Here is a 24,026-nt window from a genome sequence, read left to right on the forward strand (position 1 = left end):
TTGAAAAATGATATTAATAGACAAATTGAAATTTGATAATAGAGTAATTAATTTGGGTTCCTTAAACTTTTATTATTTCTCAAGAAGGTTATATGTTGTTCTTTTATGTCCATTAGGTCCCTATGTTCGAGGGGCGCTATTTTGATGAACGTTCTCATTAATCGATTTGACACAAATTAAAAGATTCAAAATCGCCTTCAAAGTTAAAATCACATTATTGGGTTTAGATTTGAGATCTCTGACATGTAAACCTATTTTTAACACTATCAATTATTCAACTAAGCATATCTATTGACTTGCTTTATATGAAATTAAATAATAATATATATTTTTATATTTTTAAAATTATTTTTGTTATACTTAGATAAAATTGATTATAGTTTGAATATGTGATATACTAATGCTACAATATATTATGTTAACAATTACAAAGATCTCGTATTCAACCATTAATCATTATTTTTATCTTATCTTACTTATAAAAAGCTAAATAAAAGTAGAAGGGCAGAAAACTATAACTTTTTTATTGTCTTTTTTCTTTGTTATGAAATTAACTGTCAAATTAGAAAATGCGACTCTAATTAATAAAATTATAAATTTATTAATTTGATATAATTAATAAATAGACCAAATTATTTTTTGATATTCTTATTTTCTTTAGTTTATCATCTAAGTTTGAATTTTGGGAGAAGTATGGGACTAAAAAAATTAATTTTAATTTTGTTCCTTCTTGTACAATTTTTTTTAAAAAAAGAAAATGCCATCACCAGCTTATCCAAGAAATTTTCAAGTGGTTATATTTGTTTACCCACCTAAATTTAACCAAGTAACTTTGTAAGAACTTTATTTAAGCAATCCAAATTTGAATACGTAACACACAAACTCATCTTAAATACAATCCCATACATTTTTTATTAAAATGATTGAAATTCTTTTTAGAGTTCTTTTATTAAATTCGTTTTTGTTAACGTAACATATCAAAGATTGTGATAGTCAGAAATCTAAAAATCAATATTATACGAGAACTTACAGCTGTCGACTTATCTCATTAGGCATTGGGGACTTGATTGATACAAATGAACAAATTATATCTTCCTTAGGAAAAATTGTAAAAAATCAGGCTCCGAAAATAATACAAAGAAAGAGTCCTAGGTTAAGAGTGTTGGTTGGGAGAAATGAAAGACAGCTTTCAGCTGTCGCCAAAGGGCAGGTGGTGGTGGAGACACAGAGAGGTAAACCGCATTTTATTTTGGCTTCGTCGGGTTGGATCATTTTCATGATACAATATCATTTCTTTTTAGTAAATAATTAAGCATCTTCAATTGTTCATCGTATTTTGACTATTTCTTGAGGGAAGTAGAAGCATTTACTGAGGGTCAAGGATTTTTTTAAATTCTTTCTAGGGCAAACTTCAATTCACCAATCTCCTTAGAATTGTTTTTTTTTTAATAAGAAAAGTCATCAACGTGTCTCTTATTTGATATCATATTCTAAATGAAAATGAGAATAAATTGAAATTTTCATACTTTCGAGAGGTATATTAAAGATTATTATTCTAATTAAGAAATAAATTGAATTTACCCTTAATTTAATTTGAACAGTTGTTTAGATTTTGCAAAGAATAATAGCTATTTTAGAATAGTTAAAGATTAAAAGAGCAGAGAAATTGTCTGAAATTTTAATGATAGTAAAATTTTTTTTATGAAGATTTGTGATTTAGAGATAATTTTTTTTTGGTTATACATAGTTGGACAAAATACTTATTTTACTCTGGTCATGTTATCATCCTTTAACATAATAAAAAAAGACATATAACCCCCATTTTTATTAGTAAATTCAATTTGTTTTAATAATAAATTTATTTTAATTTATAATTACTTTTATATTCCTATAATAAATAAATCAATATAGTGACCTAAGACATGTCGTCGATGACGTGTATAATAAAATAAATAATTTTTTTATTTAAAACTTAAAATTGAGATATATTACCTTTTTGCCCAAGTTATCCATTCTAAATTATCAATATACCCTTCACAATAAAAAATAATAAATAATGGATAAAATTAAAATTAAAATTTCACTCTAAAAATAATGAATAATTTGGGCAAAAAATAATTATATCTTAATTTTAAGTTTTAAATAAAAATTATTGATTTTATTATACACGTAACATTTCTTAAGTCAATATATTAATTTATTTATTATAGGTATATAATAGTAATTCTAAATTAAAAATAAATTTAGTATTAAAATAAACAGAATTTATTAATAAAAAGAGAATTTTATATATATATATATATATATATTTGAAACATTAACAAGTTTTAAGTCTTTTTTTTCCAAACTTTGGGGCTCACAGTCCTTTTCGCAAAAAGTGTCTGAATGATAAAAGGATCTAGAATAATTGTTATAATTTCTTAGTGGTTACATGTAGGGTTGGGCAACTTCGGATTCAGATCAGATTAATCCGATTGGAGTTTGGGTGGAGTGGATTGAGAAAAAAAACCATCTGATTCCAATAAAACTTGAAATTCGAGCAGAAATAAATCGGATTAGATTCAAACGGGATGAATATTTTGGATATATTCGAATTTCGATTGGCTAAGTTCGGATTTGGTGATTTTCAGATCGGTTGGAATGATGCTTTCAAATCCTCCTCAAGAAACCTACTGTGTTAGCGTCTCCACTGTTATTTCCATCAACAAAAGCATGGCACCTCAACAAGAAAGTAACGATGCGTTTGAGATTGAGGTGCTATACTTTTTAAATCACAGCTGTTGTAAAAAAAAAATTATAATTATAAAATAAAATTTAATAATATTTAATAAATATAAATTTAAAATAATAATTTTAATAAAATTATTAAAAATATAATAAATTTTACATCATATAAATAAAAAATTATATCAACATAATTTTTAAGTTATAACAATTAGTATTTATTAAATAATCTAGTGCTGTAACTTCTGCCCAACCGCAATCCCAAACACACCCTAATTGCAAGCATGACCATTCCAAGAAAAAGATCAAAATAGAGAGAGCATCAGTGTATTTGAGAATGACAGCGCCATGAGAAGAGTATCGTGACAGAGACAGAGCCTTGGAAGATGCCGGTGAGGACGATGGCAACTATGTGGCTGGCGTAGTACTTGTTGGAGAAGGAGGTAAAGATGGAGATGGAGGAGACGGCGGTGAGGATGGTGAGGACGGGGAGGAGGATGAGGAAGAAGTCAACGAGGGAGGGAAGAGGCAAAGGGAGAGGGTGAGGAAGTTGAAGCTTGAGTTGCTTATAGTTATATGGAGGAGGTTGTATTTACGGGAGTGGGCTTCGGCGAATGATGATAAATTGACGATGATGGGTTGATGTTGAAGGAGACGTCCATTCTTGTTGCTATTATTGAGAGGTGTTAGAGCTTGATTCATTGATGATTTGAAGAGATAATGATGACGAACTGAAAGATTTTGTTAATTGGCTTTTATATTAAATTATTTTATTTTTCAATAAGTAGTGCAATCTGAGTTCGGATCAATCTGAATTTGATCCGTTTTGAATCAAATCCGATTGAATAATAAAAATTACATCCGATCGGATTTTGGATAAAATCTGAATTTAATTTGAATTTGTTCAGATTGGATCGAATCAAACGTATCGGAATCCAATCCGATGTCCAATCCTAGTTATATGAACTTTTGATATAAGAGGGTGATTCATTCATAATTTCCTTTTTGTAAAATTAGAGAAACTTTTTTGCCCCCCTTTTCTAAGCATTTCAAGTTTAGAAATAAAAAGAAATTAAAAAAAGTGTTTAACATTACATTTTAAAAAAAAGTTAATGGTTGAATTACATTAGTGGTTAAATTTTGAGGATCAAGATATGTTTTTATTTGAGATAATTATCTTTAAAATTATCCAAAATTTTTTATCCAAATCACATGGCATTTATTAATTGAATAATAAATTTTAATAATTTTAAGTTTTTTTTTTGTTAGAAATCCCAACTACTCAGATGATCATTTGCCATTTTGCACCCATTTTAATACATAATGTTTTAAGAGTTAATTTTAGATTATTCATTCATAAGTTGACTATCTTTATATTATTCTCTTATTTTTTAGAATCTTAATTTACTCTGTAATTTTTTTATTAAAAATAAAAAAAATCATCAACCCAATTTTCCTTTATCTTTTCAAAAAGTAAGGATAATTTGATATTTTTAAAAATACGAAAAGTAATTTAAAAATAGTGAATTATAAGGGAGGAATTTTAAATTTATCCATAATAGCTTAGAGATTTTTCTTTCTTTTTAATTAAATAGAGATATAAAACGACGCGTAAATTGAAAGATCTCCGTCTATCATACTATTTGATCAGATTTAAGCAGTAGAATAATTTCATTTTAGAAAAAAAAAGGTTGAAATTGATGTAATTAGTTTAATCATCAGGATATTTTGGGTGATACAAAAGATGTTATTGTATTTTAATTTTTTTAAAATTCCCATACAAGATATTGTCATTAGTGGTAGGTGGGGTTGCTTTAATAATGTATTAGATCGAAATAAAGAAAGTCAAATATTAGGTGCTGTACTAGAGAATGAGTTCTTGTCCCTATAAAGACATAAAAGTTGTTTAGTCCTATTATGAATTACGTGCCTATTATCAAAGCCCAAGCCCAAGCCATATGCACTATTCTATTCCAAGGATATTTGCTTAACTTTAACCCGAAACGACGGGCATTATTGATACGATTTAACAGTGTTTTATAACTTTCAAGTTTTAAGTATAAAAGTGTTTTATTATATTATAATTTAATGAGTCCGAGATCGATTCTCAGAAAAATAATTTAATTTGTTTATTTAAATTTATCAAAAAAATAAAAATATGTAATTTAATTTAAGAAAAATTATGAAATTAAATTAGTTAGGGTTATGGATCTACTCTTAGTAATAAATACAATTTAACAAATTGTTTTTATTTTTATTTTATTTCCTAAAAGATTAATTGTATAAATTAAAATTATTTTCCCATTTATTTTATTATGGATTAAGAACTTAATGTACCAAAACTTAATTTGTCTACAATAAATCAAAATACCATTTTATTATACTTTATACTAAGATATTAAGAATTCATTGTGCCAAACTCCCGTGTTTGTCTACAATAAATCAAAATTTCAAAATATAAAATATGGATAAAATTAAATAGAAAATAATTTAATTTATAAAATTAAAAATAGAATTTGATTAAACCACATTTTTACTAAGAGTTTCACTTTTTCCTAACAATGAATATTTAGCTAAACATTTTTGAAATAAAGGAAATTATTAAAATTGAAAAACACATAATTAAAAAAAATAGAATTTGAAAATTGAAATAAAACTAATTTTATTGATTAAAAATATATTACAAAGAGAGATGAGAAGAAGAGTTTGAGGGGAAAGAAGAGAAGAGAAGGTGTGTAGAGGTGTGTTCCCCCCTTCTCTTTTTATACTAATACATGGTTAATTCACACCACACAAATAAATAAAACTAATTACACCTTAGCCTTATATTTGTCCCACTAATAAAACATAAACTTAACTTAATTCACTCAAACACATCCAATACATTCCACTAACAATTACCATACCTAACATGATAAAAACTTGTAATTTCACAATTACTACATTTACTGTGGTAAAAACTTAAAAATTTACAACAAAAGTCTCGGATCCTCCTAGATAATGACATAATTTTTCGGACTTCTGAAATCTAAAATTAACATCCGTACATTTATTTGAAGCCTCAAATTGCATGAAATTATTATTTTTTCCTAATAAACACACAAAAATACACAAAATCAAATACTTAGAAAAATAATTAGAAAATCACAATATGTTACACAATTACAAATATAAATTACATTAATAACACAAAATAATATTTTTACACTTAATAAACATACAATTTTTAACACTAATAAATTATAACAACGGTTATTATAAATGCATACTTCCAAAAGCGATGGCATTGGTGGGTGACAAAGGAAATTTTGAGTGAAGGAATAAATATTCATTTAGTCCTTAAAAATTGAGTTGATTATCTAATTAATTTTTTTATTTGAAAAAATTATCTAGGAGGTTCTTATTTTATATCTATATATGTTAAAATAATAAAATTTATTAACTTATCATCTATTCTTCACACGTTACATGTGATATTTTATGGATGGGGCAGAAGAGAACTAGTTTTGAAAAAAAGCTGATTCAGTTAGATTTTTTTTTCTATTTTGATTTGTTTCTTTATTACCAAAAAAAGGGATAATTACGAACTGATAACCAAAACAAAAAAATCGAAAAAATGAAATATTTTTATAATAAAATAAAGCGACGTGACATGATATAAGAGGACATAAGAGGCAAGTTTATGTCCTACAATTATTAAATTACGTAAGAAAATAAAAGAAATACCTAAATTTGAAAAACGATGAACCAACTCAGTTGGTTCGGTTCTGGTTTAGTTTATTATTTCGTTTGATTGTTATTTCGATAGAGCTCAACTTGTAACTTTTGTATCGAGCCGAAACTGATGCCGAACCCTATCAGTTTTGCTTGGCTTTTATGTAAAATATTATATTTAACGGAGATACTATTTTACTTTAAAAATTTAAATCCAACAACTGAGAAAATAACGATGTGGGTGTTTTAGATAATTTTTAAAAAATACAGAGAGTTAGGCCCAAATAATAAGGAATTGAGAAGTATATATCCAAGTGAGGTCCCAATTTGAGCAAGAGTAGACGTAATAGACTTCTTTTGGTTTGGGCTGTAGTATATAAAACATGCCCACATACGTAAATCTGCAATGTAAGCATGTCTACAAAAATTTAAGTAAATTGTCTGAGGCCAACACCAATTGATACAACTCAAAAAGTCTAGAAAAACAATGAATATATATACTAGAAACTTCAATTAACTACCAAGGTTTCAAGTCTCCCACTGGTCCCGATGTCCAGTTTAAAAACTTGCCCCCAGGTTTCAAATATGTACTCTTGTCATGCGGCAACTTACGAGCAAGACCATTCAATATTTGATGAAAAGCATCACCTGGTTGTGCAGGCTGGGGGAACAACATTGCGCGTTTCATTGAAGGATTCGCTAGAAGTCTCTGCTTCCTCAAAATTACTTCTGGTGGTATTGATGTAAGGATTGTGTCCAGTTTGGGAACATCTTCCTCGGCTACAAACATTCCAATTTCTTCCCATGGGATTGCATCGGCAAAGGGTAACACAATGTCATCTGCTATGATTACAGGGATACAGCCAAATACCACAGCTTCTACTAGTCTTGGGCTCCATGGGGCCCAGCCCAAAGGGCACAGACAGAATATTGCTCGCTGCATGTCTTCATAATATGTAGTTGGATGGTCAGTAGAGATGTCAAAGAGGGGATTGTTCTTAAAATTCTCCCATACAGCTGCCCTTGCACCCCTGTTAATCAAACAAAATGGTCAGGAAGGACTCATATATATAAAAATCACTTATGCTACATAAGTACACAACTTTGAGTTTAAGGTGAACCTAAAAAAACTTAGTGCAGGTAAAGCAATAGAATCCTGAGTCCACATCAGGAAAAGTTCAGGAAGAGAGATAATGCAAATTCAAGTGTGGATAAAATTATAACCAATCTCAAAACGGACTGATCTAAGGAACAGCTGAGGTGAAAAATTTCTCTACACTCATCAGGCATGCTCCGGCCGCAATACATAAGTTTACCAAGGCAGCTTTCAGTTTTAGTGACTTCTGTATTGGTGCCATTCTCCTATCTTGGTAGTCTAATCTATTTATTCTCTAGAGTTTAGGTAGCGGCCAACTTTATCCCAATTCATATGGTGCTTGATAATTAATTGTCCTTTCAGTGTGATCTATTGGAAGGTTAGCAGGTGTGAACTGACAAAATAGTACAATTTACAAAACCTTGGCTTCAACTACTCCAGAAAGTTCTGTAAAACATACCTTGCATAATAACCACCTTCTGGGTCATTATTCACATCATAAAACAAACCACGAAAGTAGACAAAGATTGACCGTGGAGTGTCTGGGGGAATCTGGTGAGCCTGCATCTTCTGCGGGGGAGCATATGGAGGAATTGTTATAGAACCTTCATTTAAGCACACATGGTTCCGTTGTCCAAAAGTTTGGACCAAGGTAGCGCGCTGGAGTAATGGGAGAATCCCTCGTTCAATTGCTTTCTCTTCCTACACAGGGACAACCAAAAATTAAACCTTTGCATGGAAGTTATTATTAGCACATGTTATTAATAAGAACCACAAAAAAGTGTGGGTATGATTTCACATGCACAAAAATGAGGATGCTAAGCACAAAATAATGGTCCATCCTCAATTTGATGGGAATCATTTTACTTCTGGCATTCTTAAGTGCTCTGGAGAACTACATATATCGACCATATGTCAAGAACTTCCAATCTGTAAGTTTAGAGGCCATTTTTGGCCGTGGATTCTATGTCTGTTTCCTAATTTTTCAAGATCTTATTAGAAATTATTATCTTTAACCATTCTGCACGCTTAAAAGTTAGGTTTCAACAAATAACAAGTCTTAGCTGAAGAACACAGCTATTACTGCAAAACGACCATGCCAAGACAAAATACCAAGTTAGTAAAGCTCACTGGAAAGCACAAAATGGTATGTGTGCATATGTTTATTGTAAGAAAATCGTACCTGATAATGGAAGCAGGCACCAAAGTCGTGAGGCACAACGAAGAAGTGATCAGCCCCTTCTGTTCGATTCCAATAGGGCCAGTTAGAGGAGATAAGTTGAATTGCACTTCTCATCATCCGAGGAGATTTAAAGGGCAACGGCAAGCCAGTGGGTGTAAGGTCACAAGTGGGGTAAATAGGGGTATAAAACCAATCAGCTTCCTCCGGATTGAGGGTCCGAACAGGGCTGGATAATAGGAACCTGTGCATAAAGATCTCGGCAGCAAACATATGTGTGAGACATCTGGGGTCCTTCAGAAGGAGTTTCTTATTGTACTTGCTTGGAAGCTCATAGACATAGACTTTCAGCTTTCCTACAGGATCATCTTCCAAGACATCGCCAGCACTTCCTATAACATCAAAGTAAGTGAAAATTTTGATTCTTTACAGTCCCATTAAGTAAACTTGGTTAAGAATTTTCTAAATTATCACTTTCCCAACAACTTCGATACAACAAAATCAGTTCCAATGAAGGAACAGAAATGCTATGACAACCTAGGCCACCAACTTAAGAAAAATCCATCTCAACAGGATTTTAGAAAGACATACGAACAGAAGATGCAATATTATCAAAAAGTACAACGGAACTGAAATATTCTGAAAGAAGTTGATCATTAAATGCCCAAATAAATCAACACAATTATCCAATCACATTCATGTTCCTTGTATAATGTTAATATTAGAATTGTCCTCGTCTAGGAATGACTGAAATTTTTTCACAATTAGATGGTTTACTAATCTGCAGTTATGGTGAAATTACTTGATGATGCCCAGAGCTCATTAAAAACTAAGTTAAAAAACCCACTTGTCTAAGAAAATCAAATAATACCGTTATTCTTATCAAAATAATAATAACAATGCTGTTATTGAGAGTTGAATCACATTATTATTAAGCCCTAAAGAATAGGGAAGTTTCAGCAAATGGATTTATTCAAAGGTACCCAATTCAAACGTTGTAAGCAAAGCAATTAAAAATCATCCAAAATAACAATAAGGAAAAGAAAAGAAAGTACCAGATATTCGCTCAATTTTGGGAGTGTTGTCAGCAGAAACAAAAGCAAGAAGAAGAGCGATGGCAGTAACCCACATCAAAAAGGTTTTCATTTTTGGCTGCCAATCACAAAAATGAAAACTGGGGGCAAATGGGTTGAATCCCAAAAGCGTACAAAAGCTGTATTTAAGAAGATTTTGTATTGTTGGGACGTCATTTAGAGTAGTAGTTGAGGAGATTTTGCTTAGAATTGAAGGTTATGGGCGGGAGATTGAATGTCAAAAACAATATAGAGAATTTGCTTCAAGCTACAGAGATATATACAATTTTTTTTTTTAATAAAAAAAGGGTTTAATAAATTACACGTACAAAGTTTAATGAATTAAGTTTAGTTTAAGTGAAAGCTGTGTTTGCTTTGCCGGTTTGATGACTAGTCACCATGCCTTGGCTGCCTAACAAAGTAAAGCCGTTTTGTTTTTACAACACGTTGAAAGCAGACATTCTAACCTTCATGGTTCTTGTTTTAGGATCCTGAATTTATATTTGATTAAAAATTAATTTTTTTTAATTTTTATTTTTATTTCTTGACGAACGATTGCATGAAGCTATGCGTATGAGGGTAATTGGTAAAGGACGTATGCGTAAAGTTTAAAGCGGGGGTTTGGCTACAATGCCCACCATGCCCGGCTCTCAAAAAGAGAGGCCAGCTGTCTTTGGCTGCCATTTGGCAGCCAAAGACTTGGTGCAGCCGGTTAACAAACCGATTGAACTTTTTTTAAAATATATATATATATTAAAAATACAATAAAAAAATAAATTAAAATACCAAAAAATAGTAATTTATAATATATTTAATAGCAAAAAAATAAAGAAATTGAAACTAAAAAAAATAGTATTTAATATTTAACGTCAATTATTGCATGTCCGACGTCACTGTTTCATATTTGATGTTAGATTTTGCATGTCTTGAATAAAACCTAACGAATATTCTCGAATATTCTTGCCCGTTTCATGTTTGACGTCAAAGTTGCAAACTTGACGTGACAAGTTGCATATTTCCCGTGAAGTGCTATAAGTTTCATATTTAACGTCAGTTATTGTATGTCCGACGTAACGGTTGCACGTTTAACGTTAGAGGTTGCATGTCTTGAATAGAGCCAAAATAACGAATATTCCTGAATATTCTCGCCCGTTTCATGTTTGACGTCGAAGGTGCAAACTTGACGTGATAAGTTGCATATTTCCCATGAAGTGCTGTAAGTTTCATGTTTAACGTCAGTTGTTGTATGTCCGATGTAACGGTTGCATGTTTAACGTTAGAGGTTGCATGTCTTGAATAAAGCCAAAATAACGAATATTTCCGAATATTCTCGCCCGTTTCATGTTTGACGTTGAAGTTGCAAACTTGACGTGATAAGTTGCATATTTCCCGTGAAGTGTTGCAAGTTTCATATTTAACGTCAGTTGTTGCATGTCAGACGTAACGGTTGCATTTTTAACGTTAGAGGTTGTATGTCTTGAATAAAGCCAAAATAAAGAATATTCTCGAATATTTTCGCCCGTTTCATGTTTGACGTCCATGTTGCGAACTTTACGTGATAAGTCGTATATTTCACATGAAGTGCTGTAAGTTTCATATTTAACGTCAGTTGTTGCATGTCAGACGAACCAGTTGCATGTTTAACGTTAGAGGTTGCATGTCTTGAATAAAGCCAAAATAACGAATATTCCCAAATATTCTCACCCGTTTCATGTTTGGCATCGAAGTTGCAAACTTGACGTGATAAGTTGCATATTTCCCATGAAGTATTACAAGTTTCATGTTTAACGTCAATTGTTGCATGTCAGACGTAACGGTTGCATGTCTTAAATAAAGCCAAAATAAAGAATATTCTTGAATATTCTCGCCCGTTTCATGTTTGACATCCATGTTGCGAACTTTACGTGCTAAGTCATATATTTCACGTAAAGTGCTCAAGTTTCATATTCAACGTCAGTTGTTGCATGGTCGACGTAACAGTTGCATATTTAACGTTAGATGTTGCATGTCTTGAATAAAGCCAAAATAAAGAATATTCTCGAATATTCTCGCCCGTTTGATGTTTGACGTCCATGTTGCGAACTTGACGTGATAGGTCGTATATTTCTCGTGAAGTGTTGCAAGTTTCATGTTTAACGTTAGTTGTTGCATGTCTGACAGTAGGATTTCATGTTTGACGTACGATGTTGCATATTTTGGATAAAGCCAAAGTTCTCAAATATTCTCGCTCGTTTCATGTTTGACGTCCATGTTGCGAACTTGACGTGATAAGTCGTATATTTCACTTGAAGTGTTGCAAGTTTCATGTTTTACGTCAGTTGTTGCATGTCTGACGGTAGGATTTCATGTTTGACGTACGATGTTGCATGTTTTGGATAAAGCCAAAATTCTCGAATATTTTCGCCCATTTCATGTTTGACGTCCATGTTGCGAACTTGACGTGATAAGTCGTATATTTCACGTGAAGTGTTGCAAGTTTCTTGTTTAACATCTGTTGTTGCATGTCTGACGGTAGGATTTCATGTTTGACGTACGATGTTGCATGTTTTGGATAAAGCCAAAATTCTCGAATATTCTCGCCCATTTCATGTTTGACGTCCATGTTGCGAACTTTACGTAATAAGTTGTATATTCCACGTGAAGTGTTACAATGAATTATGTTTCAAAAATACAGTTTGACCTCAAAACTGTATGAAACTATGTTTTGACCCAAAACGTTATAAAAATTTTCAAATAGGTCCAATTTCAGAATTTCTAATTATTACTTTTTTAAACCCAAAACTTTCTGCAATTAAGATATGATCCAAAATATGAGAAGTTATAGAATGACCCAAAATATTTAAATATTTTCAAATAGGTTTAAATCTGAAATTCAAAACAATAATTTATTAAAATCAAAGATTATGAAAAACAACTTAACTCTATAAAAACATATTCTTATTGTAAAAGCACAATACATAAATCTTTATTTAATCAACACATGTGGTTTGTTATCGAAATCTCAATACAACACATTAGTCCAAAAATATCCAAAGCATACGAAAATAACATATTATCCATGAAATATCAAACAATCAAAACAAATCCATATCGTCAAAGAAAATACATAATCCAAAATCATAATGAAATGTAGGTGTGTCTAAATACAAGCATAAGAGACTACTGAGGTGGTGAGGATGGTGGTGGATACAGATATGGAATGCCGAAGTGCTCAAAGATGAGGCATTTTCCATGAATAAGCTGCTGCTGGTGAAACTCAGTCTGCCGCACAGAGAGTGTCCTCACCTCATCCATAAGCTGCTGAAGAGTAATTTCTTCAGAAGTAGGAGGCTCGGGATGTGGTAAAGCAGGTGCAGAGGCTGCAGGAATTGAGGGAGATACTGAAGGAGCTCGACGTCTACGCTGACCTCGAAATGAACCCGAAATGAAAGAGAAAAAACAGGTAGTTGATGGGCGGGAACCATAGCATTAAGTGGCCGATCATCATTTGGAGCAAGAAAGGTGAACTTATTATCAGTGACTTTCACCTAAGTGCCATTACGACACTTAAAACCTAAAGAACTAACAGCCTCATCCCCAATGCTTTTAGATGGCCTACATGATGGTTCTTGGATAGAGACACTAAAGTATTTGAGGATTCGGGTGATGAAATGACCATACGAAAGGGAACGAGTAATCAACTTAGGTATACTAAGCATGTTTCGGACAATGGTGCATCCTAAGTCGATTGGACGATGTCTAAAAATATAATCAATCAAGGCAACATCCATATGAGAAACCTCATCCAAATGGCCTGATTTAGGAAGCACAATACTCTGAATAAAACGAAGTAATATCCGAGTTTGAAGACAAAGACATTGGGTGCGAAAATGGATAGTACAATCGTCATCCGAAAGGTCAATACGACGACATATATTCTTAACAGCATCAATATGAACATAGTCATCAATATCAAGAGGTTTCCTATGTGAAAAAATTTCTAGACCATCATTGAAAGTTCATAGGATAGAGTTCAACTTCGAATCATCAAACTCAATCGAAACTCCTCCAACTGTGGTGATCACTCAATTCTCTTTCTCCGCGGAACAATCCATATTCGAGTAAAATACTTTCACCAAGTCGGGATATATATTTTCCTCAAAAAAAACTGCATTAAGTCAACCAACATCTTCCAACAATTGCAATAAAGTTCTATTGCTAATACTAAGATTATTCAACCAATCCGGTAAAATAAAAAAGGTTTGGAGTACCTCACGAGTCATGAAATGTTGGTGAAATCATTTGGCTAGATGTTTGTAGTTCTGAAAGTGTATGGCCTCAAAGTTGGATTGATTGGAGGTGCCCCCTGCTTGTCGTGACCGGACGGTATGTTGAACCGGTTCTTTGCCTTTTCTTCGAACTGACCGTGAGCTTGACATGGTGAGTTTGTTTGATTTGAAGTGAAATAAATTAATAAGAAGGGAGATAATAAGGATGGAAAGAGATTTCGAGAAGCAATTTCGATAAAAAACGGCTTCAAAGGGAGAAATCTAGAGAGAGAAGTTTCGGCTTAAACCCTAGAATCGATTTCGGATCTATTGATTTTGAGGTTAAAAAAGGGTTTGAAGGATGATTTTGGATACAAGAACGGATGGGAAACAAGTTTCATGGATCCATTTGCATAAAAAACATGTGAAAATGATGGATTTTGGAGAGAAAACGAGAGAGGAATAATCGATTTTAGAGAGAGAAAGCTAACCGATTTACCGAAAGAGAAAAGAGGAGATGAACAGTATATATACTCGCGAATCTGGCTATCCATAAATTCCTAACCGGCTAACCAGTTGTGGGCGGTGACCTAGCCACGTGTATCCGGATTTTCGGTTTGAATAACCGGCTATCCGGTTTTGTCCAGTAAGCCGGTTGAATTTAGTTTACATGTAAGATGAATCCGGATAACCGGTTATCCAGTTGTGCACATCAAGCATGTCCCTTGAATCCGGATAACCAGATTTCCTAACCGGTTATCCGGTTGTTGACAACAAGCATGTCCCTCGAATCCGGATAACCGAATTTCACAACTGGTTATCCGATTGTTAACAGCAAGCATGTCACTCGAATCCGGTCTTCCAGTTGTGAATTTCGGTAAGCCGATTGGTTCGAGCATGCTTCAACCCGCATCCGGTCTGCCGGTTTTCATAACCGGTTAGCCGAGTGGATCCAGCAAGCTCCCTCTCGTATCCGTTTTTTTGGTTTTCATAACCGGATGACCGATTGGCCACATTAATCTTCAAACCAAATCCGGTCTTTCGGTTTTATTAATCAGTTAGCTGGTTTAATCTAGCTAGCATCAATTTAGGAATCGATTTTCTGGATTTATTAACCGGTTCATCAGATGATTCTAGCAAGCATCAACGTCTGTTTCCAGTTTTCCGGTTGCATGTTTAACGTTACATGTTGCATGTCCTGTATAAAGTTAAAAAAAAATAAAGGTAAAATTACCACGTTTGGTTGGTTAGGTTTGCAATAAATATGATGAAAACAAAACTCACCTTCTGTCCATTAATGAGGGATTATCATAAGGTTCATGTCCAAGGCTTCTTCACAAAAAACACAGTCACTCTAAAACATAGTCCCAAATGCTATGTTCTAAAATCTCGTTGAACATCTCTGGTGCCTAGTTTTCAACTTTTCATAAGTCAAGTTTCTCTCCAACAAAGGTATGTGCTGTAATTTAAGTAGTAGATTTGTGCTCTCATAGATGGTTTCCTATTTATTATTATATTAAATTATTAAGATAAAGGATGTGGATTATGTTATTAACAAAGTTTTGGTTGAACAAGGGTTAAATATGAGTAGCCCACATAGTTCCAACAACCTAGGAATATCCATTGCTTCAAAAGTTGGTTTACAGGCATCAGACGTACTTGGCAGTCATTTCGACTCAGTAGAGAATGTACAATTGTGGTACAACAATTATGCCCGAATGATTGGTTTTGGTGTTAGGAAAGATGATATGCAGCGCGGAAAAAAATCTGGACGAATCACAATTCAACGTTGGGTTTGTCATTTCGAAGGGGTAAGAGATGAAAGACAATCTCAAAACTGTAGTAGGGTACGAGAACTACGACCTATAACACGAAACGGGTGTCGGGCATCATTTCGAGTGAATTACGATGAATCGGTTGGTAAATACATCGCCAAAGAATTCAGGCCTGAGCACAACCATCATTTGGCTTCTAATAATGAAGTTTATCTCATTCGTTCACATCGAAAGGTTACTGATGCAGAACTTGCGCAAGCACAGGCATTAAGGCATGTTGGTGTGAAGACTTGCCAATTCATGGATTACATGGCTGATCAGGTAGAGGGGCCTTAAAACCTAAGGTTCACACGCAAAGACATGCAAAACACGCTAGATGCTTCCACTTGTGCCGAGGTTGGAGATTCTGACTCAGACACAACTATAGCATACTTTGCGGCAAAATCTGAACATGACCCTGGGCTTTGCTTTGAGTACACACTAGATGATGAAAATAGACTACGAAATTTGTTTTGGGCTGATTGTGTAGCTCGTTATGACTATTAGTGTTTTGGTGATGTGTTGGCATTCGATGCAATGTATAAGACTAATGCATATCATAAACCCCTCGTTACACTTGTCGGAACAAACCATCACTTCAGAACAACGGTCTTCGATTTTCCTTTGCTCGCAGATGAGACAATTGACTCATACTCATGGCTGCTGCAAACTTTCCTATTCATTATGGGCAACAGAAAGCCCGTGTCTGTAATTACTGATGGTAATAAGGCAATGTTGAAGGCAATAAAGACAGTGTTTACCGGGTGCATCCATCGTCTTTTTTGTTGGCATCTCGAGCGCAATGCACAGGCTAATTTGAAGAATGAAGACTTTACAAGAAAATTTCGTGATTTGATGTTGACACCTATGACGGGAGCTGAATTTGAAACCCAATGGTCAGCTGTAGTGGCTGAATTCGCACTTGAACTTTATGTATGGGTACAGAAAATGTATTCGAAGCGGTGCAACTGGACGGAAGCTTATCTTAGAGGAACATTTTTTGCTGGTATGCGAAGCACTCAACAATGTGAAAGTATAAATGCATTTCTTAGCCAATTTGTCCAACATAAACTAAAATTGTATGAGTTTGTGTGACAAATCGATCGTGCTCTCCGCAATATTCGTACCATAGAAACGTCCAATGAGTTCAAAACCAAATACAATACTCTTGTCTTAAGAACGCACTTACAGAGCCTGGAGAAACATGCTGCACAATTGTTCCCATTAAGAGTTTTTTCGAAGGTTAGAGATGAGATACTACGAGAAGGAGCGGTCATCGAAGTAAAAACTGTCAAAGCTGTCAATGCTGCTTTGTACACAGTGATTGAATTTGGGACAACAACAACATGTTGGAATGTCATCCACAATCTACAAGAAAACCACATACAATGTTCTTGTCAAATGATGGAGTCCATTGGGCTTCCTTGTAGGCATATGTTTCATATCTTGAAAGTGGAACAAATTGAAAAGATTCGTGACAATATGGTTCTTCGTAGATGGACAAAAAAAGCCAAGGAGCACAAAACTTACAGGACCACAAAACTAGAAGTTGACACCGATGTTTCAGAGGTGGCTAGATTTAGTGCATTGTCTGCAGCTTGTAATAAAATGTGCTACAATGCAGCCAAAAATATTGAAGCCTATGAAAATGCGCTGGTAGAAATCAATCGGCTAACATTAACTTATGAACAACAATCTGAACGAGACGGTCTCCCAAATAAGAAATTACGGATGGGAACAAAACTTTGTAATCTTGCAGTTGTAAAGACCAAGGGCGCTATGTCTAAAGCGAAATGTGTAGCAGAAAGCTCTAAAAAGTATGGAACATGTCGTCAGGTTGGGCATACAGTACGAACTTGTACTATTCAAGGGAATTATAGCACCCAACTAAGGTATGTCCCAAGTTCTTTATCATGTGTTTAATTATTGTATTGTTGGATATTTCATTTCAAATAACTTTCATGGTATTGATTTTAGTGTCGATGGAAACTGTTTTGTCGCATTCGATTCATCAAGCACCTAGAATCCTGGAGCCTTTGCTGGTGTCAATCCAACATTGTTAGCTCATGCAGACAACCAATTTTCTAGTGTTTTTTTATTGGTGGCCTTATTAAAAGTGACATTAAAATGAGTCAATAAGTATTACCATTTGAATTTCACTATCATGTACCAATATGACAACCAGTTTAATATCAAATGATGAGACGTGAACACTGTTAACATGCATATGTTCATTATAGTTAAATAATGTCTCGGCCGAGAATACATAACCATGTCATAAATTTAATGATAATTCTCCATCAAAATTGATTTTACAACCATCGTAAGTAAGAAGACAAAAAAAGTCACGCTATGACCTCCCAACACGTTTTAAACAACTTACAACAAAAAATAGTATGCAATCACTTGCATAATCATTCCTTAGTATGGTTCGATATCTAAACGCGCATTCTCGTGTTAACTTTCATCTTCTTACGAATGTTGCCGCTTTGTTGGTGAAATGACTTTTGCACTTGAGAGGATACAGGGTTTACCATTACAGCATGAATCGCAAACTGTACGTTGCTTAGTTCCAGCAATTTATCTCGATTTTGATTTAATGCAGAATTAATTAGTTGAATGGCTAGCCTACCTTGTTTATCCTCATATGTGTACTGGTCAATTTGAAAGGAAACTAATATTATTTTCATATAATTAGTAGCTTTCATATAATTATGAAGTTAACAAAATTTTGAGTTCAACCATTAAACAAGTTTGGCATAGTCGTACCAAAGTTGACGAGTTCTTCAGAATAAATTCTGGGCTGTCCATATAGTTTATCACATAAACCCCACAGTTATATCAATTCCTTTGCTTTGGAACTCCAATGCCCCGGTTGATTGGAAAGTCTTGGAACTTCACGTGTTGCATATTGCTTGGCAATTGGGGCTGCAGAATCCAATCCAAGGAATGTAGCTGTTGGCAATGTCAAAAATCAGACAATATTATGGACGTGAATATAACACAATATACATAACTGATAATGTTAAATAAGTCATGAAAAAAAAGAACATGATTAAGATACAATGCGCATGGCTTGATCGTGCTGTCTTCTATTACTGCGGGGATCTGGAAGAGGATCTCATATTTCTGCACTTGTATTTTTGAAATTCACGATCAGTAGGTACCAATGAGATGATTCATCATTTATTGGCATATAAATCTGACATTTCAATTGTCAATGTCATACACCAAGCACACTAATATAAACTGAAATAAGTAAAAGGTTAAGAAATTAACCTTTTGACACCTATGCACCTGTTGCATAAAATTCTTTTCACATCTAACTGCCCTTGCAAAACAATCCACCTCATTTCCAACCATTAGAACTGCTTGCTACACATAATAAAGACAATGTTGCATAAGGAAGTTGTCAATAAAGAAATCAAAACACAATGCAACAAGTACCGGCGAGACTCACAGAATATCTTGTTGGTAAATACCAGTTCATTGACACATCTTTCTCCACCACCTGCTGAATGAGGATGAGGTGATGCGCTTTCATAGAAATCACCTAAAAGTGATCATGTTGATTGAGATATATAATAACATATAATAAAGGACAAACATATATTGTGACATCACCAAATATTGAAACCTAATACCTTTCCACATAGATAAGCCCCCGGCAAAAGAGTCAATAAAGAATGCTGATTAAGAATTTCGCCATAGTTAGAAACAATGATTTCACTAAAGACAAAACACGGTAATTTTTTTGTCGTATAGCATAACAACTATATACAGAAAACTAATTTCAGTCTTTTGAATTTTACCTTCCGTCAGCCTCTTTGTTAAAAGCATATTGAATAAGATTTAATTCTTCCGGCGTAACTGGATCAATGACTTGAAACGGACCAGCTTTATACTTGGGATTTGCTCCCTTCGACACTTGATCGTATGGTGAAAGTTGATATCGGCCTGGCCTACGATTCCTACTTGGTCGCATTGGCAGGACACTGACACTAGTAGATGTTTGAGGTTCTTGCTTAAGTTGAACTGGTTCGTCTATATCCTTTTTAAAAAATAAATGTATATGTAAGTTACTTCATAAGTGAGTTATCATCGAAATAATTTTCAGAAAACGACATTATAAAATTGTACCTCATCTCGGAGATTAGGTGGTGGAATAGGGATAAAGTGTGTAGGATCTTTGCGAAATTCACCGATTCCTTCTCTTGTCCCCATCCAGTCCATTATTTTATCGAGGCTCAGGTTTAATCTGCGATCCACAGATTCCTCGTCGCTATCCATTACCATTTTGTTTTTTCCATCAGTGGTTGGCTCGGATTTCTTGACTGGACATGTTGGTTCTACTATTTTCAAGCTCGGAGATGGCGGGCATGGATCAGATGGTTGTTTTAATGGTGCACCAACCGGAGGTTGGATCTCAATTCCTCCAAAGACTTCTCAACCATTTCCATTCTCACATTGAACGAATCCATTTTGTGTTCAATTCTCTGGACACACTGTGTTAGCACCCTAAAAGCTTCCTTCATATTAACAGTGCTCGGCCCAGCATCTTCGGATTGTTCAAAATGAGGGAAATTTCTTTCGAGCTGCAGAAAATTTGATTCACGCATTGGAACCTAAAATAAATATGCACAACAATTATAAAATAAATATGCACAACAATCATACATAATGACTGTTGTGCAAATTTTATTGAACTCGCAAGCCACGAATCTATTGTAGAATAGACTAATGGTGACGAGTGTCGATCTCACGAGGAGGTGGATTTTAATTGTATGTAGAATTAATTTTGTAAATGGGTGGTTGGATTTGTGGTGAAAATGATTTGGATTATCCTAAAATTGGAATTGAAATGGTGAGAATAAATTCTAAGATTGGAATTGAAATGACGAGAATAAATTGAAGAAAAATCTATTGAGATGACGTACTTGGGTATCTGGATCCGTATCAACATGCATCATGGGCTAAATAATCCTTATTAATGCCAATTAAATCATGAGGGGGGAATCCACACCTCATAAACCACGCTCTAATCAATATGGTGTTAAGGGTTTATCGTGCCAAATAATAATAACCTTGTATTAGGGAGCCGGTGAAACCAAGGCGGTACTAAACAAGATTATTATTATTTGTCGACGAGAAGTCAAAACATCCACAAAAATTAGAGGGGAAGAGAAAATAAATTTACCAAATAAAGCTCATGACACATGTTGAGACTTCACCTTCAACCCAAGCTTGAAAGAAAATTAGCTACTCATAATTGAACTAGGGGCAAAATGGGAATTTATTAAAATACATAGAAAATACAAGATGGAGAAGGAATTACAGAAAATAGAGTCCAAAAATGGATTCAAAGCTATCAAATTAGGGGGGGAGGCCCCCTTTTTATAGATACATTGAGTAAATTATGGCAATCGGATTAAAAATAGTTTGGACGCTCAGGATTGCGCCACGTCATCAGTCAACAGTACGCGGTTTGACCACGCGGGTGAACAGTAACACGGTTTGACCCGGCTTTGAACAGTAACGCGGTTTGGTTGAAAATAATCCTGTGTAATGCATGTACCGTACGCGCAAGTTTTGGTCCACTAATATGCTGCCACGTCACCATAACAGTTCATAAGAATTTTAGACCAACAGGATCATGACACCTCATCAGTCAATGCCACATCATTGGTCAATGCCACGTCATCTATCCGTCTATGTGAACAGTGTCGTGAACAGTAACGTAGACAGTACGGTGCCATTTTTCCTTTTATGCTCCTCCTAAGGTTTTCGACCGTTCTGAGTTCAAAAGTGATGTCCGTTTTGCTGTTTGATCTCTCGTTTATTGTGAAATGACTATGATGCCCCTAAAATACACAAAATACTTAATTAAAATAAAACACACATAATTAAATTACAAGAACCTCAAATACATAAAAGTAAGAGTTGTTAGTAAGATTTGAAATGTAAAATGATGATTTTCTCCTTTATAAATATACATTTTCTAACACTCAACAATGACAATCAAAATATATTCAATTAACCATAAACAAAATTAAATACATGTCTGAACAAGACAAAAAATAAAACAAACCTCAGTACTTGTCATGTCCCCAAACTTTTTCTGCCAATTCAATAAGCGCTGAATCTCTTCCTTGGTCCAAAAACTAACAGGGCAAACTGTTCTGTCCATGGAACACCGATTATACAAAACAACACTAAAGTAGAACAACTGTTCATTTAAAAAATAATTATTACGTCATTTTATTTTTCGTATTTGGCAAATTAATTATGGCATCTAAGATTTCTTAAATATACCTTTAAAAACACAACACAACCACTAATTGACTTCACTTGATGATCTTTATACTTCGCTATGCCCTCCCACAGAAAGTTGAAGCACCATGTAGCCCAATTCTTTTTCCTAATTAGCTGCACATCTTTTAGGGCATGCAGATACATCGGATTGATGTAGCTGGCACTTGTGGGACACAATACAGTTCCTAGAACAAACAAAGAAAACATGATCTTAAAGTCATCATCACTACTCTTACTAACTATCAGTCTTTCAGTAACTGTGGCTATTTCAATTCCTCTTCCACCCGTTCTATACTTGGCACGTAGTTCAATTGTATCACCCGCTTCTTCTCGGATGTATACTGGTTCCCCTCCATCTTTGATCCCCATTACGATGCTGATGGTTGTAGGGTTTAAACAAAACTCTCTCCTGTACAAAACTATACAATGCCTCTTTGTATCACATTGTTGGACAAGTGTTTCATAGAAGTCTTGTCGCAGGCGACCACATCATAATTCTAGCATGCTTCCGAAGCCAATTTATCTAATTGCAGCTTATTGGTCAGGCGACAGTATGGAAATAACCTTAGTGAATGCACTGACACGACAACGAGGTAAATTACATTGGCTATGCTTATCCCCAATTTTTTGTTCTTCATCTGTTTTTTCAATACTCCTTTCACCAACATTTGAACTTGGGTCCTCATGCATCGTACCAAATTGACACTTCTCCTCATTCGTTAATTTCTTCCATTTTTCAACAATTATCCCTTCTTGCCTGACCTTTTCTGCTTCACGCTTACTGTACACAACATTTTAGTTCAGCTAATTACGTCAACAAAATTGATAGTTATAATGAGAACTTTATTCAAAGCAATAATTTTATACTTACAAAAGTGTATCCACGCTCTCTGACCAGGTCCTCCCCTTCTGCATTCTATTGACTCCATTTATAACTGTATGCTATAGTTTAAATCCTGAAATAGGCCACACATAAATGTAGTATCAAGGCCGGACCTAGAACAATGGGTAAGTTCTTAGCAAATTATTGAGCACCCATCTTTAGTATTCCTAGCAAAGAGTGTAGAGCTCAAAACAAGCAAACAACACCTAAAACCAAACAAGAAAAATTTAGGGTACCCATAGAAAAATAACACTTAAAAACCAAACCTAAAAAAATCAACCACAAAATAGAAAAAAAATTAAAAAAATGGAAAGGTTACGCTTTTGACTATGAAGGATCTAAGAAGTTAGTATTTACTTTAAAAGAACCACCCAACAGTTCATGTTTAGTGAGGAACAATTCCATAAGGATCTCCACTGAAACTACAGCCAGAAGCAGCAACTTTGAGGTCAAAGGTTACTTCCCAGATAAAGACTGCATCATTGTTGATCCCAGTGGCAACATTGTAGCTCAGGTATACAGTCAACTCCATGAACTAAAATGTGTAGACATTGCTTTATTTTTATTCGTTTAAAAAGAAAGCAAAAGTATGCTAAAGCTGCAGTGTTCGTTTTGCTTTTGATCACTTAGTGATGATTTCGTTTAAATATGACAGATTGGAGTGAAAAAAAGAAATAGAAGACTTGATGGAAAGCAAGAATCTGTATCACATAGTGGTGAAACCAGGGATAGATCAGGCCTTTATTGGTAGAGTCATTTGAAATACAAGTGTGCAACCCAAGAGGGGGGGTGAATTGGGATTCTAAAAAATTATTTGATTCTAAACAAATTATCAACCAAATCTAAAATGAATTTAATAGAATAACACTTACATCAATTACAATATAAAAAGATAAGGGAAGAGAAATTCAAACAAGAAGATTTTTACGTGGTTCGGCCAACCTCGCCTACGTCCATGCCTCCAAGCTTTCCGAGCTTGAGGA

At 34.0% G+C, this 24,026-nt stretch overlaps 3 protein-coding genes across 3 annotated transcripts; 2 read left to right on the top strand and 1 right to left on the bottom strand.

Moving 5' to 3' along the window:
* Window positions 1-6,764: 6,764 nt before the first annotated feature.
* On the bottom strand, window positions 6,765-10,218 carry LOC102621903 (probable beta-1,4-xylosyltransferase IRX10). Its single transcript, XM_006487496.4, has 4 exons — window positions 9,770-10,218; window positions 8,718-9,106; window positions 7,995-8,236; window positions 6,765-7,469 (listed from the first exon to the last, which is right to left on the bottom strand). Exons 1-4 carry the CDS (start codon window positions 9,858-9,860, stop codon window positions 6,956-6,958), a joined length of 1,236 nt encoding a protein of 411 aa, XP_006487559.2. The 5' UTR covers window positions 9,861-10,218; the 3' UTR covers window positions 6,765-6,955.
* Window positions 10,219-15,617: 5,399 nt separating this feature from the next.
* Window positions 15,618-17,871, top strand: LOC107177133 (protein FAR1-RELATED SEQUENCE 5-like). The gene is made up of 4 exons (XM_052432719.1): window positions 15,618-16,130; window positions 16,356-16,854; window positions 16,981-17,740; window positions 17,826-17,871. The coding sequence occupies exons 1-4, from the start codon at window positions 15,618-15,620 to the stop codon at window positions 17,869-17,871; spliced, it is 1,818 nt and encodes a 605-aa protein (XP_052288679.1).
* A 5,443-nt stretch (window positions 17,872-23,314) lies between these two features.
* Window positions 23,315-23,804, top strand: LOC127899361 (protein LURP-one-related 6-like; the record flags this gene model as incomplete). Its single annotated transcript, XM_052432720.1, has 2 exons — window positions 23,315-23,564; window positions 23,716-23,804. Coding segments are annotated over 2 exons (339 nt in total), but the record flags the coding sequence as incomplete, so codon positions are not given.
* Between the last annotated feature and the right edge of the window lie 222 nt (window positions 23,805-24,026).

The sequence above is a fragment of the Citrus sinensis genome, chromosome 8 (assembly GCF_022201045.2).
Source record: "Citrus sinensis cultivar Valencia sweet orange chromosome 8, DVS_A1.0, whole genome shotgun sequence".
Taxonomy (NCBI): Eukaryota; Viridiplantae; Streptophyta; class Magnoliopsida; order Sapindales; family Rutaceae; genus Citrus; species Citrus sinensis.

Excerpts from the sequence above, each read along its gene's own strand:
- LOC102621903 (XM_006487496.4), bottom strand. The coding sequence starts at position 9,860 with ATGAAAACCTTTTTGATGTGGGTTACTGCCATCGCTCTTCTTCTTGCT. Across the intron at positions 8,237-8,717 it reads GTGCCTGCTTCCATTATCAG|GAAGAGAAAGCAATTGAACG; the intron begins GTACGATTTTCT and ends GTCCCTGTGTAG. Across the intron at positions 7,470-7,994 it reads GAAGGTGGTTATTATGCAAG|GGGTGCAAGGGCAGCTGTAT; the intron begins GTATGTTTTACA and ends TTTGATTAACAG.
- LOC107177133 (XM_052432719.1), top strand. The coding sequence starts at position 15,618 with ATGAGTAGCCCACATAGTTCCAACAACCTAGGAATATCCATTGCTTCA. Across the intron at positions 16,855-16,980 it reads TAGAGGAACATTTTTTGCTG|AAACGTCCAATGAGTTCAAA; the intron begins GTATGCGAAGCA and ends TTCGTACCATAG. Across the intron at positions 17,741-17,825 it reads AATTATAGCACCCAACTAAG|TGTCGATGGAAACTGTTTTG; the intron begins GTATGTCCCAAG and ends TATTGATTTTAG.